Source organism: Osmia lignaria, chromosome 15 (assembly GCF_051020975.1).
Source record: "Osmia lignaria lignaria isolate PbOS001 chromosome 15, iyOsmLign1, whole genome shotgun sequence".
In the NCBI taxonomy this organism is placed as follows: domain Eukaryota; kingdom Metazoa; phylum Arthropoda; class Insecta; order Hymenoptera; family Megachilidae; genus Osmia; species Osmia lignaria.
Window position 1 is genome coordinate 12,916,649 of NC_135046.1, and position 18,549 is coordinate 12,935,197.

The 18,549-nt window shown below is 32.0% G+C and overlaps 5 protein-coding genes across 11 annotated transcripts; 3 read left to right on the forward strand and 2 right to left on the reverse strand.

Annotated features, from left to right (window-relative positions):
• Positions 1–183: 183 nt before the first annotated feature.
• On the reverse strand, positions 184–7,585 carry Mocs1 (Molybdenum cofactor synthesis 1). Of its 4 annotated transcripts, XM_034332791.2 has the most exons (8): positions 2,984–3,119; positions 2,752–2,810; positions 2,459–2,576; positions 2,216–2,383; positions 1,922–2,148; positions 1,618–1,842; positions 1,302–1,536; positions 184–1,002 (listed from the first exon to the last, which is right to left on the reverse strand). In XM_034332791.2, exons 4-8 carry the CDS (start codon positions 2,370–2,372, stop codon positions 410–412), a joined length of 1,437 nt encoding a protein of 478 aa, XP_034188682.1. In that variant the 5' UTR covers positions 2,373–2,383; positions 2,459–2,576; positions 2,752–2,810; positions 2,984–3,119; the 3' UTR covers positions 184–409. The 4 variants fall into 4 exon arrangements, with proteins under 4 accessions (XP_034188682.1, XP_076548586.1, XP_034188681.1 ...); XM_076692471.1 differs by lacking the exons at positions 2,752–2,810; positions 2,984–3,119 and adding an exon at positions 7,477–7,585; XM_034332790.2 differs by lacking the exon at positions 2,984–3,119 and having other exon boundaries at positions 2,752–2,890.
• LOC117608143 (nuclear exosome regulator NRDE2) lies at positions 3,259–6,930 on the forward strand. Its single transcript, XM_034332786.2, has 10 exons — positions 3,259–3,399; positions 3,476–4,107; positions 4,163–4,526; positions 4,600–4,746; positions 4,819–5,087; positions 5,169–5,497; positions 5,567–6,107; positions 6,189–6,335; positions 6,425–6,600; positions 6,676–6,930. The coding sequence occupies exons 1-10, from the start codon at positions 3,324–3,326 to the stop codon at positions 6,926–6,928; spliced, it is 2,934 nt and encodes a 977-aa protein (XP_034188677.2). The 5' UTR covers positions 3,259–3,323; the 3' UTR covers positions 6,929–6,930.
• Positions 6,980–8,956, forward strand: LOC117608149 (uncharacterized). Of its 4 annotated transcripts, none has more exons than XM_076692481.1 (5): positions 6,980–7,121; positions 7,489–7,574; positions 7,642–7,720; positions 7,819–7,941; positions 8,246–8,956. In XM_076692481.1, exons 1-5 carry the CDS (start codon positions 7,088–7,090, stop codon positions 8,470–8,472), a joined length of 549 nt encoding a protein of 182 aa, XP_076548596.1. In that variant the 5' UTR covers positions 6,980–7,087; the 3' UTR covers positions 8,473–8,956. The 4 variants fall into 4 exon arrangements, with proteins under 4 accessions (XP_076548596.1, XP_034188691.2, XP_034188692.2 ...); XM_034332800.2 differs by having other exon boundaries at positions 7,093–7,165; positions 7,502–7,574; positions 8,246–8,955; XM_034332801.2 differs by having other exon boundaries at positions 7,107–7,121; positions 7,502–7,574; positions 8,246–8,955.
• Positions 8,957–9,495: 539 nt separating this feature from the next.
• On the reverse strand, positions 9,496–10,836 carry LOC117608148 (DNA fragmentation factor subunit alpha). The gene is made up of 3 exons (XM_034332797.2): positions 10,659–10,836; positions 10,227–10,536; positions 9,496–10,151 (listed from the first exon to the last, which is right to left on the reverse strand). The coding sequence occupies exons 1-3, from the start codon at positions 10,834–10,836 to the stop codon at positions 10,031–10,033; spliced, it is 609 nt and encodes a 202-aa protein (XP_034188688.1). The 3' UTR covers positions 9,496–10,030.
• Positions 10,837–12,124: 1,288 nt separating this feature from the next.
• On the forward strand, positions 12,125–13,750 carry LOC117608146 (D-beta-hydroxybutyrate dehydrogenase, mitochondrial). Its single transcript, XM_034332794.2, has 6 exons — positions 12,125–12,340; positions 12,452–12,535; positions 12,626–12,797; positions 12,875–12,996; positions 13,089–13,193; positions 13,264–13,750. The coding sequence occupies exons 1-6, from the start codon at positions 12,125–12,127 to the stop codon at positions 13,660–13,662; spliced, it is 1,098 nt and encodes a 365-aa protein (XP_034188685.1). The 3' UTR covers positions 13,663–13,750.
• The last annotated feature ends 4,799 nt before the right edge of the window (positions 13,751–18,549 follow it).

The window sequence follows — 18,549 nt, forward strand, 5'->3', positions numbered from 1 at the left end:
CTTTCTGATAAGAGAATTTAACGCTTTAATTACTACACGCATAAAGATGTATTTTTATATAAACAATAGATTATAATTTAACATTTTAATAAGAATTCAACAAATACATACACCGATTACCATTCAATATGTAAAGATTACAAAACAATTGTATAAACCGAACTTTACGTTCTTGCATAACAATATTTTGCTTAACGTAACCGGTATACGTTGATTAAATAAAATTTCTTATTCTTCGAGGTACATGCGCACGTATATCGGTAGAAACCCTTTTAACAATAACAATTATATGTATAATGAGAAAATAGAAACGTACATAAACGCTTAACGAGTTAAATAGTACTGTGGCCCATATAATACACTACGGAATCCCTCGATTGTACATATATTATGCGATAATTTGGAATGGTTAATTCCTAATAAAATCACCCTTGGTACCACCGGTTTTTGAAACTAATTCTATGTTAGTTATTTTCATCGATTTCGGAGAAGCCGCATATTTGCACATATCATATACTGTTAATGCCGCAATAGTTACGGCCGTTAAAGCTTCCATTTCTACACCAGTCTTACCAGTACACCTAACTTCTGCTGTAATTTCTACTCGATGTAATTCTGCGTTTAAATGCAAGTGCACGTTCACGTAGGATAACGAAAGTTGATGACACAAGGGTATCAAATCAGGGGTACGTTTAGCTCCCATAATTCCCGCCAACTGTGCTATAGACAACACGTCTCCTTTCTTTATATTATTCTCGTTTATCAATTTACTTATAGTCGAATCAACCTGTACGATTCCTCTCGCTATCGCGACGCGTTTAGTTTCAATTTTCGAACCAACGTCTACCATGCTTGCTTTACCGCTTTCGTCCACGTGCGACAACGAAGAAAATAGTCTTATGCTTGCATAATTATTTAACAAAATTCTCGCGCCTGTTAAATTACGCGACTTATTGTTTCGTGAATTCTTATCACTTCTGACGTGTACGCGTATCTTTTCAACTGCAAGCATAAATAAGTATAGTTATAAATTTATAAATTCATTGTACGATTTTACGTTATTGTTTATAGTTAAACCGAGCGATAACGTTTGTACTCATAGTTTCAGTGAAACTATATTTTGCACTAGTATAAAATTTCCACGATAATGGACTAACCCCCGATTAGAATCATTGGCCGGTTTTTCATCTGGGATAGATTAAACATTCCTGAAACACACATATTGTCGAGAATATATAAACGTTATCGCTTCGCAATACTTCACACTGTAAGATAATCTTTTATCAAATTAACGATAATACCTGCATGCTGCTTTTTCTTACGTCGTACCGCAGCTCCGATTATTTCCTTCAAGTCATCGTCAGTCGCTCCGTTACGTAAAGCATCTCTGAGGGATACTTCACCTTTTCCCTCGAACAAACATACTTTTAAATTTCCATCTGCTGTTATCCTCAATCGATTACATGAACTACAAAAATGTTCGCTCATAGACGTAATAAATCCAATTTGCCCTGTAAATCCAGGAACATGATATGCCTGTTTTAAAAAAAGTATTTTTATAGTACCATATACGCAAGTATAAATTTTTCATAATAAAATTTTATGAATATTACATACTTTCGATGTATCATTGAATTCATTTGGAAGACGTTGTAGCTCGGGATATACATTCCTAATAATTGTTTTCATATCATTAAAGGAAAGCATTTTATTCTGATTCCATTCATTTCCTTGAAAAGGCATGTACTCAATGAAGCGCACATCAATTGGACGATCCTTTGTTAAATTTACAAAATCGATCAGTTCGTCGTCATTAAAACCTTTCATTACAACACAATTCACCTAAAATTTTTTTTTATATATTCATTACATTAGCATTTAATTGCACAATATTTTACTAAAGTGCTAAACATTTTTTCACCTTCACAGGATTATAACCCAATTGAATAGCCAGATCTATTGCAGCTATAACTCTAGACCAACCCTTCCTACGGGTGAATTGCTCAAAACGATTTTCTTTTAAAGTATCTAATGAAATATTTAATGCATCTAACCCAGCTTGTTGTAAAGCAGGTAACTGACGTGTTAATGTTAACCCATTGGTAGTGATTGCAACCTGTTTTAAATCAGGCAACTGTTTTAAGCCAGCTGTAATAAAATATATAAATGTATTAAACATAAATAAAAAAATGTTATCAGTAATTTAATTATTTACCAATAATGTTAACAATATCTTTCCTAACAGTTGGTTCACCACCAGTTAAACGTATTTTGCGTACACCTTCTTTGACAAATAAATCTGCTATTTTAATTATTTCTTCTGTTTTTAAAATACCATCATTTTTTGTTAGCTTAACCCCTTCTGCTGGCATACAATATAAACCTATAATAAATATAGTATACTCCATTATCATTTCAATTCAAATTATACATATCTCTTTTATAGATAGATACTTACATCGCAGATTGCAACGTTCAGTAATTGAAATACGTAAGTAAGTGTGATGTCTTCCAAATGAATCCGTAAGAATATCATTATTAGATGTGCTGTCTAATAATTCTCTAAACTGTTCCACCTATGATAACATAAATAAAAAATAATAGTGATTACATTTTACATGATTTATAATAAACAAATTGTAATAATGAATTAACATACAGTACTAAAGAAATAACTATATATATGTATAGTACATTCTATCCAAATTAAAAACCAAATAATCAGTGTTTCAAATACAAATAAAAACTTACTCTGGATAGTTTAGCTGGAATAACAGATGCCTCTGTGGACGAATACGCAGCACCAAAAACTAACCGCACAGTATTAAATTTGCGAAACATTTAAATAAGATACGGTAATTAGCAATTCAACTAATATACAACTTCTAACCTTAATAGAAATGTTTGTAATTTTCTATGTAAAAAAGTAAAAAAAAATAATGTAATTTACTTTCTAAATAAGATGGGTGACGTCTTCACTTACTTATCTGTTTGACGGTTTCATTGAAACTGTAATGTGCATTGAAACCATGTAATTACCCTCAAAACGGTGTGCATCATTTTCAATGGCCTTGAGTTTGTCGTAACCAACAATCATGATAATTTCTATTAATCTCGAGATACCTTCGAATTATTTTACCGCGTATTTCATTCAACCAATCATACACTACTTTGTACAGGCACTGGATAAAGTTTCAACCATGTCTGATTTAATCTTGACAGAAGGATTATTGATATTGATGAGCATTTAATGCATGAACAACTTGTAGAAAACAAGAAATGTTATTTATTTTATGAAATTAATAATATACATTTAAAAAAACATGTCTTTGTTTCCGGCTTATTCTGATGAAACACCTAAATCTTCAGATTCAAATGAACCAAACACTGTTTCAGAAGGTTAATAATATATTTTATAAATTAGCTTTGATTATGAAATTACTGTTACTATAATAAAGTTATTTTTAAATTGTAGGAAACGAATCAAGTTGGTTGCATAATTCTAGTTATCTGGAACAGATTTCATCCAGAAATCTTGTTGACTTTCCTTCTGACTCTTCAGATGAAACTGTAAATGAAAATTATGCAAACAAACAAGAAATCTTACATGATGTTACTTCTCTAAGCACACAAGAATCTGTATTAGATGAAAGGAAAAAACTTAAACATATCAGAAAGAGAAAAAAAGAGAAAAGAAAGCATGAAAAACATGAGAAACCACCATATGAACCAGAAGTGGAAAATCTGTATTTTGAAGACAAGTATAGAGATAAAGGAAATAGCACTGTAAAGACCCTTTGTTCTAGAGTAAGACCATACTATGATATTGAACAGAATTCTATTGGTTTTGCTTCACACAGACATTTAAAGAAAGACACATATCAAAGATATTATACAAAAAATATTGATTATGTAGAAAAAAATAAAAAAAAAAGCAATGTTATTAGTAAGGAATCTACTACTGGTCAATCTAAAGAAGAGGAATGCACTCCTTTGTGGCAAATTAAGTTGGAAGAATTACAAAAAGCTAAAACTAAAGAGTATAATGAAAAATTAGCAGAAAATCCAAATGACATTAAATTGTGGCTTGAATATATTGAATTTCAGGTATATGTTGCATTAATTTATATATTATAATTTGTTAAATTTATATCATTTACAGGATGTGTTAGGATATTTTCAACAATATCAAACTACAAAGGATGTCCAACGAGCACTGACATTAAAGAAATTGTCTATAGTTGAAAAAGCAATAGAAAAAAATGTAGAATCTATAGAACTATTAAAGTTAAAATTATCTTTCATGGGAGAGCTCTTACCAGCTGATGAGTGTTCAAAACAGCTTGAAACATTAATTAGTAAAGATTCTGGAAACATTGTTCTATGGCAAACATTTATTATGACTACACAAACTTCAGTAGCAATGTGTACAGTACCAAGAGTTTTAGACTTATATTCAAAATGTATTTGTATTTTAAAACAAAAAGCTAGGACAAATCCAAATATTTACGATGAACGATTATTACGTATGTACTAAATTATAAATTACTTCCATTTTCTGCTAAGTAAAATTAGTAACATTCAACTTATTATAAACAGAAATGTTGTACTGGTCTCTAACATTTCTGAGGCATACTGGGCTTTGGGAACAAATGTGGGAAACAATACGTCTGAATCTCAGCTTAAATCTTAGCTTGGGTAAAGATAGTTTATCTTTTCAAAAAACTATTGATGAAAAAAAGCTAAGTAAGTGGTTTTGTAATTAATATAAAATATTATTAATCGTAATATTATCACGATTATGTTGTTAATTTACAGTTGGAATGGAGGAAGTGATATTAATGTCAAAATTACCACTTAATCAGTTATGGCAAAGAACAGAATCATTGAGAGAGAATTGCCACTGGATTAGTGTCAGCAGAGAAGAATTAGAATTAGTTGGTGATTCTCGAAGATTTATTATACCGGATGATGTCGCAGATTTTGTACATCCTATACTTTCAAGGAACTTAAATTTCCGAATGGCTATTCACGCATTACTTTTACTTAAAGTTCCACTTCTACCTACTCGAGACTATATGTTCAAAGTATGTCTCAATACATAAAGTATAGAAAAAATCTGTGTCAGTTTTCATATCACATTCATCTTATGTTTTATACTATTTTAGACGTTATGTTTAGAAGAATTTGAATGGGGTATAGAAACTTTGGAGATGTTACTTCCTTTTGCTTATCCTATGGCAGGTGAAATGACTGGTCATAGCCAAAGAAAGGAATTGTTGAATGGTATAATTGAAGGACATTTGACATCAGGTCCCCAATATCTTATGTTCCATCCTGCGCAAGAGTCGTACCTAGATTTCATACGGGAAGTGTTTTTCACAATTGCGGAACATTTACCATCTCTGCAACGTGCGAATATGTACATTTGGTGGCTAAGATTTGAAAAACTGCTTGTTTTTTTCCATAAAGATGATCCTTTAAAATATGATAACAAGTAAGAGTATTATTTGCTTTCATTTCATATGCCAGTATATTCATATGACTAATATCATACTTTTTACAGAGGAAAAAAATTAAAAACAACGTTAAAAGAATTTTTAAAAAAAGAGACAAATAGGAACAATTTACATTTCTATAGAGAATATGCATTAATAGAAAAAGAAATGGGTAGATTTGACAATTGCGTGAACATTTTGGAAACAGCGATACGATCTCAAAATACGTGTCTGTCTGAAATTCATAGTTTTGATGAAAAATTGGCTTTGTTTAGCTTGTATCGAACATTCATTGAAACTTTACTTAATTCTGACACATATAAAGAGACACACAGAATACAAATATTAAATATTATGAAACAAATAGTACCTGGAGATAGTGAAAACCAATTACTGATTGTAGAACAATATTTAGAAAATTGTGTAAAAACTTTATTAGAAGAAGATTCTATAGAAAATGAAGAAGATACATATTTTTTACCAAATCTTAAATGTGATACAATCGTATGTTACGTATACTTTTTGTACATTCAAGATTCCGATATTAACAGAATTATGAGCATATATAAAAACTGTATAAATTATTATAAGGAATATCATTATATACAGGTACTGTATTTTATATTTTCATTTTCATGGTAGAAACATTTGCATATATTTAGTATTCTGAATGCATCGTATTTATTTCAGGAATTGTTGTATGAAAGTCTAATTGCACTTCTACAATTACAATGCAAACAGACCAAAGAGGAAAACATTTTAAAAGAGAAATTAAATGATATGTTAAATTTATATCCAAATAATTGTTTTGCTCTCTCAACATGGGCTTGTATTGAGGTAAAAATGATAACATTAAAAAAAATTGCATGCTTATAATGTAACAAATTTTGTTTGTAATATTTATAAAATTAATATTTATTTAACAGAGTGAATCACCTATTTGGAAATGTAACACTCAAGTGTCTAAATTTCCATTATGGAAAGCACTTGCGATGTGTTTAGCAAGTCGTAAACGTGTTCATTACTTAAAAGAAATTAAAGATTCTGTTAGTATGAATGCAGCAATTAACAAGTTGTTGCATTTTCATAAAACACTTGCAAGGTATATGTTTAATCAATTTTTGTTGATGTTTCATATTGCATATATAAAAGTACAAAAAACAAATTTTTTTTCTAGAATACCAACTACTAGGTGTTGTCCTCTGTTATGGAGATTATACATGCTTCTTCTTAGAGAATATAACTTGTGTGAAAAAAAGGGAGAGGAAGTATATCATGAAAGTGTTGCACAGTGTCCTTGGGCTAGAAGTATCTACATTGATGCAGCTGAAGTTGCTCCTCAAATTCTTACACAAGTTCAAGATGTGATAAGAGAAAAAGAATTAAGAATGCATGTTACTCCTGAAGAACTAGACATTTTACGTGGCTAACTTTAATTATTGATTAAATATATTCCTTATTTTAGTTGTATATATTATATGTATGATAATAAAATCAAGTTTAACTTTCCATTTAAAAAAATAATAATTCTCTTTATATGTATCTTCATTTTATAAAGCTCCTGTTAGGTATATAACAAACAAGTATATATGTATGTACATATAAATACTTGCCAAGTATTAGGTGTGAGTACAATTGATTGGTTGATACACAATTTAGAAATAAAAGTTAATATCCTTATTTTCTATTACCTTGTTGTTGACATTTAATATAACATAATAATACATTAATGTGAACACATAACTTTATTAGAACATAAGTTCTATTAGAATGCACAGTGATAATTAAAAGCATAGGTTAAGTTGGTTTCTATTTGAAATTTTATTCTTATTAATCAAATGTAAAACTTTGTTTATCTTCATAAGAAACAAAATTTTACAGTTTTCTTAATTTTTAAATAACTTTTGATACTCTAACGTTCTAACATTTTTCATTCAATAATATTAAAAAGGTACTTATACAAGTAATTTTTACTTACACAAATTTTAAGTTTACTTCTTCAGCATGGATTTGAAAGCTGTGGTTGTCTCTGGAGAAGCATCAGAATCAGATGATGATGGTGGAAGCATTGTTACTGTATGTTATTTCTATAGTTATGCATACCATAAAATAAGAAATAACAAATATTATATATTTTATATAGGACATAGGATTTCCTTCTGTACAAACACCTAAGTATTGTGGTACTATAATTTCTGGTGAAGCTTCAGAATCTGATGATGGTAAGACTTTCAATGCATACAAAAGTTATGTTGTTAAATATGAAAATGAAATTATTGTAAAACCATTGCAAATTTCTAATTGATTTATTATTTATTAGATGGAACAAGTTTTAGCAGTGTCATTGATGCAGTGGATGCTATGGCTTGTATGCCTTATGCTGAGGTACCAAAATCAAAAAAATGTTCTGTAAAATACAATAGTTTACTTCATAAAAAATTGTGTAAGTTAAAATATTTATTTTAGATAAAAGTATTTCTTCTTTTTAACATTATTTTATTAATGTTATTGTAATACAATATGCATTGCTATACCTAAATTAATAAGTTTGTTACAGAAAATTACCAGTAACATAATAATTAATGTGATATAAATTTCTATCAGATTCAGGCTTATTTTATTTTACCTAAAATTTTAATTATTTAAAGCATTTTCTATTTTATGTATTTTATATACATAAAAATGTATGATGTTTAATTATGAAAATATCTTTGGTATTTAAATTGACATACTTTATAATAACATAGATGAATGCAACAAAACATTGGATAGAGACTTTACCCAAATGGTTGAAGGAACAGTTAATACTGCCATTCAAGAATTGTCAACTGTTAATCGACAGCTGCTAAAAAATGAATTAATTCTTCAAGAAGCTGTTTGTCAATTACGTATCGCCTGCAGTCGAACGAAAGATGCTTCAAATGCATTACAGCAACTCATAGACAGCAATTTTTTACATTCAATTAAAACTTAATTTATGTGAATGTATTTTGTTACATATTATTCAAATATATAATAGATAATAATGATAACAATCATAATACTAATAATAATAACATTAGTAATATTACCTTAATATAATGTGATAAATATCGGTATTAAAAAAGCGTGGTACTCTGAGGATTTAATGGGTAGGATATTGTTGAGCATTGGTTTTCCTTTAATTGGCAGTTCTATTAAATATATTAATTGTTTTCTAGTACGTCTTAAAAAAATGTAAATAAAATATTATTCCTTCCAAATACACTGTAAAGAAAGATTATTAAAAATTACATACAGAACAAATTTATAATTACCGACTCATTTGGATGTTATTAATTATTAAATATGCCTATACTGATCGTTGCATTTTAAATATCCAAATGACAATAAATGTAAATGTCATTTTATAATATACAGATGTTAAGGTATATATCAAAGAGTGTCACAACGTTTTCTTTAAAATGTTTCTGCAAAGAATGAACATAAGCATTAAACCTTTTGCTTGAAATTAAGTTAATACTTTAGAATATTATAATTTTTTCTTACAAATATGGATATAATAACATAAATTTTATTCTGATGCAATACTGATCTGCATATGCATAATCTTTTCAGAAACATATGCACATTTTCTTTTTTTTCCTGCAATTTTTTTTATCAAACGCATAACTTCGGTATCAAAGAGCTGATATTGTTTTTTATCTACTACAGTACTAAATTTAGTGTTCAATGAATTGGTGATTGTAATGGGGATGCACTCTTTCTCTATAAATTCAGTCTTAAACATTTCATCAATCTTCGTTGAACTAAAGCTTGGTATAATATTTCTACATACAAAACTTCGTAAATCAAACAGGTCGTCTTTCTAGTAATACTGATATGACAACATCGTGACGGAATGTTTTCTGTGACATGATATTCCTATATAATTTTTGTATGTAGTACATTTAGATTATTTAATAGTTAAATTGCATGTGTACAACTATGCATATGTATATAAGACCTCATTTTGCAGTGAAGCAATTCCTTATACCAAATTCTACAAAACAGCATTAAAGTGGCATATATATACCACTGATTCGTACAAAACAAAAAGACTAGAAAACAAATTACTATTAACAAAAAATACAATTAGATATTCTTATTGTATAAAATTATAATATGGACAAGCATCAACTTTTAATACACTTTTTTTCTGCTAATAAATTTAAAGGTTCATATATTTAATAAATACTTGCAAACATTTCGGAAATAATTTTTAGCCATCGGTGAAAGATGGAAATTTAGTTTCTGTACATGTCTCTTTGCCATTGCATTACTCAAAATTCTGCATAGAAGAATTTTTAAGTTTTCATGGACAATGTAAGTATTCAATTTTTGTGAATAACGTGATGGTAAAAGATGGCACAATAAACTGTTATGCTATAAACATGATGGGCTCAATTCCAGAAAAGGATTAAGGTTTGTTGTAATTGGCGACCTTTATAAAATATGCGACGTCGCACTCGATACATATTAGCCAATGTGAGGGCGCCCACCCCCCACATGGCCTACGCTCGCTCCATCTCACCACTGCTTGCATACATCTGAAGAAGTGCCATTGATTCTTGTGCTTGTCGTTTCTCGGCCAAAAACCTGCCTGAGGCTTCTTTTAATTGTTCTAAGAAGATTCTAAAACAATATATAAATTAAATAATGACATATTTTATAATATTAAATCAAGTTTCAAATTTATTTATTATATACCTGTCAGGCACTATATCAGCTAAGCTGTCTGGGTCCATATCGCTAAGTAATTCTAAATCATTTCCACCAAGTAATGATATATGAGATGGATCACCATGCAATGATGAAACTAATGGCTCTATTGGAGGCCGACGTCTTCTAACTTCATCTCTTTGTCCACCTTCTATATTATCTACATCATCAACAACAATATAACGAGAAGCAGCTTTACTGCTTCCTGCTGCTACCCACTTTTGTTCTCCATAGAGAACCATTAAACTGGTGTTTCTTTCTAGTGTTGCAAAGTATTCTTCATCGTCTACTTCCGTTCCTAGTATAAAAATGACACACTTTAATATTTAATAAAAGAAATATAAATAAAAACTATTGAAAAATTAACAGTGAGCATACATTATATTTATTTAAATCAAATGAAATTAAAGTTAGCCTTACCATCTTGTTCTAGAACAATTGTAAGTTCTGCATCCAAAGGCAAAGACAAGCGACTCCTTGCAATACTAGTTAATTCTTTTAGGGAAGAAGCTGTGATTCCCTTTCGTTTTTCTCTGGCATGGTCAACAATTTTGTAAGGATTTCCTAATCCTTGCGATATACCCGCTGTTTCTGACATATTGCTTTAGATAACAACTAAGAAAGCAATCTAAAAACTGCTCCCAAAGAAGTCCGTTTAGTTTTGTACTTTTCTAGTTCGATCAAATATCGATCAAACGTATGAAATTATGCCATCAAAAGTTTACTTTCTTCAAAAGAATTGACCGCTACTAAGGCCTGATTATCGTTGCACATTACTTTATTAATGTTACCGATAAATGAAATCGTATCAGATATTTCATTTACACAAGTAACAACTGTCAGAAGTATTTACCTAATGTTTGTTAGAAAAACGTTTGCAGCGATACTTAAAACACTAAATACATGCCGGTAATTCGGATATAAAGTTGTACAATTAAAACGTAAGTAAGTAAGGGCAGTGTTTTGGATTGCATTGGATTGTTGGTTTCATAAGGGTCTTACTAAGATTATTAATAATTCACATACACAGATAAAAAACTTGAAAAGCGTAAGATAAGTTACGACTGAGTGACTGAACTGACCGTATGTCAACTCAACACTGGGTCAATGGTGCAACTACCTCTCCTATTTATATTCTCTGTAGACTACTGCGTATGGTATGTCCGAGAGACACCCTCCATGGTATTTCCTCCCAACATGGCACCCACACAGAAATCAATAACCTACCCCACTCTGGTATTCATCTTTTTTTTCGTTAACGACAGATGAATTGTTTACATTAGTAGACCGATCATTCTCTGAATAAATATTGAACACTATAAATTTCTATGAACAGGTTAATTAATTTATTTTCAAATTTTATATGTCGATGACCTACTTTAATTATAATATTTAATCATTTATTTTCAGAACCATGAATGCATATAATAAAATGTAATTTTGAGTATAAATATAAAAATAGGTGGAAAAATGCTTTTCATAAAGAAATCAATCAATGTTATTGCTTATTTAAAAATATGTGTATTATATATACAATAAGTAAAAAATTAAATTGATACAAATGGTATTAGCATCTGCTAATAAGTATGGTACTTATACATTACTATGAAATAGCAATTAAAAACATATATTACATAGTTAAATAAAATTAATTTTATTTAAGAAAAAATTTTTTAAATAATAATGTTAATAAGACAGAATATAATTTTACTAGGATCTGTGCATTTAAGACACAGCACTGTGGTTAAATTTAGATCAATGAGACTAGATACTACTTTAAGTTTAAAGTTAGCTCAGAGTTAGCCCAGTTAGGGCTCTTAGCTGAGCCACAAGTTTGAATGGATCCGATTAAATTTATTTAAAATATTAATAAAATTAAACCGGAGATGCCTTTACCAAGTGGAAATAAAGAACCAGATGACAGTCAAACATGGGAATTAGCAGAAAGATGTCTTCTTCCAATTGCATTTTCACATGCAATCGCAGTCATTTTAGCAACTGTTTTAAATACATTAAATATATCACAAACATCTAGTTTTGTGCTTTTTCTATTGTTATTAGTTATATCCATAGGGTCTACATTGTTTTATCACAATCTGAAGGTAAGACAAAATTACAAAAGTTATGAATGTTTATTAATCTATATTAAAATTATATATTAACACCTGTGTTCAATAATTATAACTAACATACTTATGGTGTGTGTTTCACAGGTAACTGCTGCAGGGAAAGCAGTTCTCATTACAGGATGTGATTCAAGAGTTGGATATACTTTGAGTAAACAATTAGATGAATTGGTAAGAAAAGTTTAATAGTTACCACAATTACCATCACTTATTTCTATTATATTCCTATTTTTATACATACCTATAAATTGATATTTAAAGGGATTTACCGTTTTCGCGGGATTTAACACCAAAAATGAAGATGAAGCAATGCAAAAATTAAAGCAAGAAGCTTCTGGCAGATTACATGTATTGCAACTGGACATAACTAGTGAACATGATATCCACTCAACTTTTCTTTATGTGAATGAAAATTTGCCAGATGGTGCACCAGGTTTAATATTTTATTTACTTTTCAATATTAAATATCAAATCAATATTCTTAAATTTCATTATAATTGTTTGTATTAGGTCTATGGGCATTAGTCCATGCTGCTGCTTGGGTAACTCTAGGTGAATGTGAATGGGTACCCCCTTCCATATTAAAACGTAGCATAGACATTAATTTCATCGGCCTTGCTCGCTTAACTCAAGTAATCATACTACAGTACTATTAAAGTTATTCATTATTATATACAGCTATATTAATAATTACCCAAATATATGAAATAATTTCTGTTTAAAGGTTTTTTTACCTCTAATCAGAAGATCAAAAGGTCGTGTTGTATTGGTCAGCAGCCTTCTAGCTCGAATACCAAGTCCTGTTCGGGGTATTTATTGTGCAGTTAAGGTAATTTCCTAAAATCTATATTATCCATTTTATTATATTTATAATGAAATATTATACATACATATATTAGGCTGCAGTTGAAGCTTGGGGAGCTTGTCTTAGATTAGAAATGAGAAGATGGGGTGTGGATGTGGTTATTGTTGAGACCAGTGAATATGTATCTGGAAATGCATGGTTAAAAGATAACAGTGCATTATTAGAACAAGCTAGAGAAATGTGGACTCAATTAGATCCCCAAACCCGCAAGGAATATGGAGAAGAACTATTTCAAAAAGAAATGTTAGCTCTTGAAAAATATACACAAGGAGTAGAAGCTGATTTAACCCCAGTAACCAGAGCCTTAACAGATGGGGTGATGAAAACTTTTCCAATGAGAAGGTATGCACCAGTTTCACGTAAAGAAAAAATACAAGCTTTGTGTAGTGATTATCTTCCAAAACCAGTTTATGATATATTATATACAAACTAAAAATGAAAATCTCAGAGTACAGACGATGCTAAATAAAAGATTATTTAAAGCACATGCTTTACTTATTAAATACCATTAAATGTCATTTGAAATCTAACCAACAATTTCTCTCTTTATTTGTTGCCTACCAATTCACCAAAATACCGGTAACGTAGTATAGCATGCCGTTAGTTGGATGCAATAATTCAGGTGACGCTTAAATCAGTTTCTGTTCAGCTTAATTTTCGATCAAACATGGCCTGTTTTACCGATGCGGAATTCGGAGTTCAGCCTCGACGCTTGCATCGTCTTAACAAATAGCTTCCACTGTTTTCCCAATAGAAAGCACTACTGTTCCCCTGTTTCGGAAAGTCAATCGGTAACTCGTTGAGTAGTTTCCACCGTTTTTGTATAGATAACGCTGCGACCAAAAATGAGAATACATCCTCCTCTTTTTACCACGTCCAAAGACTGACTGACGCGTTTCAGCGCGAAGCGGCTAATTTATAAAGATAGGTTTTATGTTCACCTAACGCGTCAATCTAAAGAGATAAAGGGACGCAGGGATATAAGGGATAGAGAGATATAAGATGAGGGTATAGGGTTATAAGAGATACAGGGATATACAAAGTACGACATCAGGTGTAGAGAACAGGTGTTGGAAGAACAACGTTCCCTTCAGGTGCATGCCATTACTGTTTATGAGTAGCATAAATTCTTCTTGTTTCTAGGGACGCAGGTGAAATAGATATATAAAACAATAAATGAGGATTGATTTTATTTTATTTCAGAAAAATACTGAATTTTCCAAAATAGTACCAAGTGAAGATTTGAATCTCATTGTCAGAGTCTCATGTTATATTCTAATTAAAGGCTATTTATTAAGATGCACACTTTCTAACTGAATTAGTGGAACGATAGTCGACGAAATTCCTCTAGTTGTACAATAACTCAAGAAGATTCGATTGAAAATATCTCCGACACGAACCCATTATACGTTTCGCAATCCGTTGGATAATGTTGGATAATAGCGAAAGTGGTCGCAGCATCTTGCCGTGGGAATGGCAACTCGTTTCTCCTCCTCAGCCACTGACTTCTGTTTATTTTTGAAGCAGAAATTATTTAAAAAATCATTTTACTTTTTTCACATGTTTTGATCGAATTTTTAGAATGGACAAATGGTACAAGCAGCGATAAGATTTTTATTTATCCAACCTGGCTCGTCCCTGTCTTCGAACAATAAAATTTACTGTAGAATACCTTGCAGAAGAATCTTCCCTCCCTGTCATTTCACGCGACGTGCACTTGATCCTGGGATAAGGACCGCTACCTTGCCAAGGTAAGACGACAGACAAAGAGATAGTTTGTAAACCTTGTAGGCTGGATTCCTTCAGACAATGGAACAACCGAGAAGAGACAAATTTGTTTTGATTTTAGCCTCTGCTGGAATCAATTGCAGCAGGAAGTGGCTATTCCATAGATTACAGTGTTGCACATAAAATAAAATGGCAGACTACGTATCTATCTCCCAGCAATCTCCTTCAATCTCCCTACACTATTTTCCTCCATCATCCTTATCTAAATAGTATCTCTTGCTCGTGAAATTGTTTATTCTCGTCAGCATCAACATCAGTGTTTAACATAATTAAAAGCATAGTTAAGATTCTACTCTAATCTACACCTGGATGTAACTCTTCAAGTTTTATAGAGCAAAGGGACAACACGGAGACCACCCACGGATCCAACCAGCTGCTTCATCGAACAGGCCTGAATATCCGACTTCCGCCATCTTGCGTGGTAACAGTACACTCCTCTTTGGCCCCACGAAGGAACTGGACATTAAATTTTCACGGTTCAGTGCCTTCTGTAGGACTATCCAGGACAATGATGTCCGCAGGAGGCCCCTCGAAGACGTTGCATATGGCACGCGCGACCATCCTGGGCCCCTGGAGGTCCCAATTAAAAGGACCTGTCCTAACGTCCTCTCTTCCGGTCTCGCGACTCCGTCGAACAAAGTACACGCATCGATGCTCGGTAGAAAGGTGGCCATTTTGAGCAGTTATGGAATTGGATTAAAATTTCAATTTTTCGGCAGGACGAGCAAATTGAATCTAAATATAGGGGGGCCTAGAGGCAATATCCACCTCATTTTACAACCGGAATTTCCTAGAGACGCGACGCCCCCGGCGCCTTATGGAACACGTTATACCATTGACTTCCACTTCCTGCTCTCTAAGAGGTTTCTATATTACTCTCGTAAAAATGTTATATTTTTAACAAATTTTATTATTTTAAATACTTAAAGACAAAGAATATCTATGGAAAATCATGTGTTATCTGTTTATGGGTGATTAATTAGAAAATGAGAAATTCTTAATCAACGCCTTTTATTTTGTGTCTAGGAAGAAAAATAAGCAATACCAGAGGGCGTAATGGGATAGAGGAGCCATTAACTGGCAGGAAGACAAGGACAAAGCTTGATGACTTCCAAAAGGCGCCCGAGGCGTCTCGACGCCATCTTTGTGGAGAATATAAAGATCCACTGAAGCGTATAACGATTGGTTATATTTAGCATTGTTATGGATGAATGGAAGTTCGTTGCTAGTTGCTCGAAGGGTTGAACTGTTGTGTCGTACAAGAATTGATTGCTATTCTATGAACTCATATTTCAAAGTTTTAGTTTTTTAATCTTACAGTTGCACGTTTATTTAAAATCTCAAAAAAAGTCATAACACTCAATTACACTCTAATAGCTTTTGATTATGTGTGTCTTAGATCTAATGAACTTATAATCTCATTGAAGCTGGAGGCTATATAAGCCTCGAGTAGGTGTATTCCTATAAGGGGACCGTTAAATGACACTAGTTACCATTTGCAATAAACGACTGCACGTAGATGTACATAAAATATAGGCTCATAAATACTAATTAACAGTGGAAGAAATGAAATTAAGAGGCCTCGTAAAAATTTCGTTTGTTATTATAGAATTGAATTATCATTGGAATTAAGCAGCGATTTGCTTTCCGTTCGTGGCGAAGTTGTAAAAGACCATCAACGGTGCACGATAAACCTTTCAACTCGAGCAATCAGACAACGTGGCTCGCCAATTTTGGTAACGAGTCGTGGCACATTACATTGCGAAACGGTTCGGCAAATTAGCCTGACGGTAATTTAACCAGAGATATTTAGGGTTACGATTCTGAAAAGAATTATACCTGAGTCCTCGTGACGCCGAAATTCTGCCCTTTGGAATTTCCAAATGTCAGATCCTGTAATATACTCGTCGTATGATTGAAACTTTCCAACCAAACGTGCTTGCTATGTTACGCAATTTAAAAAGCTGTCTTGCCTTTTCTGAAAATTTGCAACTTACGATATCGTAACAGTTGAACAGTTCGTTTTAACCGGTAAACAGTAATCGTTTGGGAACACTTTGTCGGTTCACACGATACATACCTATTTCCGGTTGAGGACACTTAGATACCACAATTAATTTCCAGTTTTCCACGCAGCTGAAACGCGAATGTACCGAGCAAAAGGTGTACGCCAGTTGGACGCATTGCAGTTGATGAGACTCCTCACCTGTCCTTTGCTGTCCCCTCTGACTAGACACCTTTCAGTTGTAACCTGTTAATTATTGTTTATAAGGCTAACAAGAAATTGCTGTCCAACGAACTTGCGCGCTTGACTGGCAAAATTATGGGGAGAGGAATATTAAATTTCTATTTTTAGGAATATTACTGTTTCCTTTGCTTTAGAGGAAAAATAGAATCATAAATGAGGTAAACGGTAAGTGTTGGAAATTCTAGTACCTGAGAGACCCTTGGTGAAAATTCTAGGGACAAGAACTCATCCTGGATTAGCCAGGCAGGGCACTTTGGAAATCCCGTAAACTTTAAGACAACGAAAATTTAGAAATTCATGTAATTACAGTTTGCTGTGAGTTAGATGAATTTACTGGAACTATCTCTCCTAAACATAAAAAATTATAATTTTTTAAACCTTGGCTATTTTTGATTTCGTAAGTTCCCATGATCAGTGGGTGGCACGTTAACCTTGCTATTTTGGAAAATCCCGTCTACCTTTGCGCGAACACGATTAATTTCTTTAAGAAAAATGAAGGAAGGTCGAGAACGAGAAAGGTACACGTTAAGTCACGATTCTGGTATCGTGGTCGAATAAATTAGAATAAATTTAGTAGCCATTGACATTGAGTATTCAGTAGTCGGGTGAAGGGGACATCGTGACATGATACTTCTCGTAAATTAATAAACGATCAGGCTAATTAGGTCTCTCATTTTTAGGGAAATTAAGGGAAAAACTTTAACCATTTAATTCCTCCTCTGAGCTCAAATTTCTTCTTATTTATCCTGTAACCCTCTGTAATTGATTTCCAGGTGCCTGTACCGGTAGATTTACCTGTGTTACGCAAATGTACCGGTTAAAATCACCCGAGATCCTTTGATTCCCGATGTCTGACCACATGTGTGAAAGGCGTAGGCATTCGAGGTGTTTCTAAAGCGGCGATGTTCGTCCATACCCACGCAGCCCACGTTGAAACATTTTAGATTAGTGGCCGAAGATAACGCGTGTATATGCTCAGGGCCGTATGTCATAAACGAGAAATCGACAATTTTGCAATCACTTCGATTTTTGATTGCTGATCATTTACCTGTGATATCCAATTTTGGGTAGCTTTAATTTTTTTTTTTTTTCACTAAAGAAAAATTGATTAAATTCTGTTTCTGACACTTCGTGGGTTGTTTGATCTGATAAATTATTCTTTTTTATTCAGGATTAAGGTAAAAATTCACGCTGATTGCTCGAGTCATCTAAACATCGTTTGGCAGAGGACAATTTCTGAAGCAGCTTTCAACGAGCCTATTGGTTGCATCCTGACTTGAAAAA

Excerpts from the sequence above, each read along its gene's own strand:
- Mocs1 (XM_034332790.2), bottom strand. The coding sequence starts at position 2,841 with ATGTTTCGCAAATTTAATACTGTGCGGTTAGTTTTTGGTGCTGCGTAT. Across the intron at positions 2,577-2,751 it reads TTCCAGCTAAACTATCCAGA|GTGGAACAGTTTAGAGAATT; the intron begins GTAAGTTTTTAT and ends ATGTTATCATAG. Across the intron at positions 1,003-1,301 it reads TAAGAAAAAGCAGCATGCAG|TTGAAAAGATACGCGTACAC; the intron begins GTATTATCGTTA and ends TTATGCTTGCAG.
- LOC117608143 (XM_034332786.2), top strand. The coding sequence starts at position 3,324 with ATGTCTTTGTTTCCGGCTTATTCTGATGAAACACCTAAATCTTCAGAT. Across the intron at positions 4,747-4,818 it reads TATTGATGAAAAAAAGCTAA|TTGGAATGGAGGAAGTGATA; the intron begins GTAAGTGGTTTT and ends GTTAATTTACAG. Across the intron at positions 6,336-6,424 it reads CAACATGGGCTTGTATTGAG|AGTGAATCACCTATTTGGAA; the intron begins GTAAAAATGATA and ends TTTATTTAACAG.
- LOC117608149 (XM_076692481.1), top strand. The coding sequence starts at position 7,088 with ATGTATGTACATATAAATACTTGCCAAGTATTAG. Across the intron at positions 7,122-7,488 it reads AAATACTTGCCAAGTATTAG|TTTACTTCTTCAGCATGGAT; the intron begins GTGTGAGTACAA and ends ACAAATTTTAAG. Across the intron at positions 7,575-7,641 it reads ATGGTGGAAGCATTGTTACT|GACATAGGATTTCCTTCTGT; the intron begins GTATGTTATTTC and ends TATTTTATATAG.
- LOC117608148 (XM_034332797.2), bottom strand. The coding sequence starts at position 10,836 with ATGTCAGAAACAGCGGGTATATCGCAAGGATTAGGAAATCCTTACAAA. Across the intron at positions 10,537-10,658 it reads AATTGTTCTAGAACAAGATG|GAACGGAAGTAGACGATGAA; the intron begins GTAAGGCTAACT and ends TTTTTATACTAG. Across the intron at positions 10,152-10,226 it reads GCTGATATAGTGCCTGACAG|AATCTTCTTAGAACAATTAA; the intron begins GTATATAATAAA and ends ATATTGTTTTAG.
- LOC117608146 (XM_034332794.2), top strand. The coding sequence starts at position 12,125 with ATGCCTTTACCAAGTGGAAATAAAGAACCAGATGACAGTCAAACATGG. Across the intron at positions 12,341-12,451 it reads TGTTTTATCACAATCTGAAG|GTAACTGCTGCAGGGAAAGC; the intron begins GTAAGACAAAAT and ends TGTGTTTCACAG. Across the intron at positions 12,798-12,874 it reads TTTGCCAGATGGTGCACCAG|GTCTATGGGCATTAGTCCAT; the intron begins GTTTAATATTTT and ends TGTTTGTATTAG.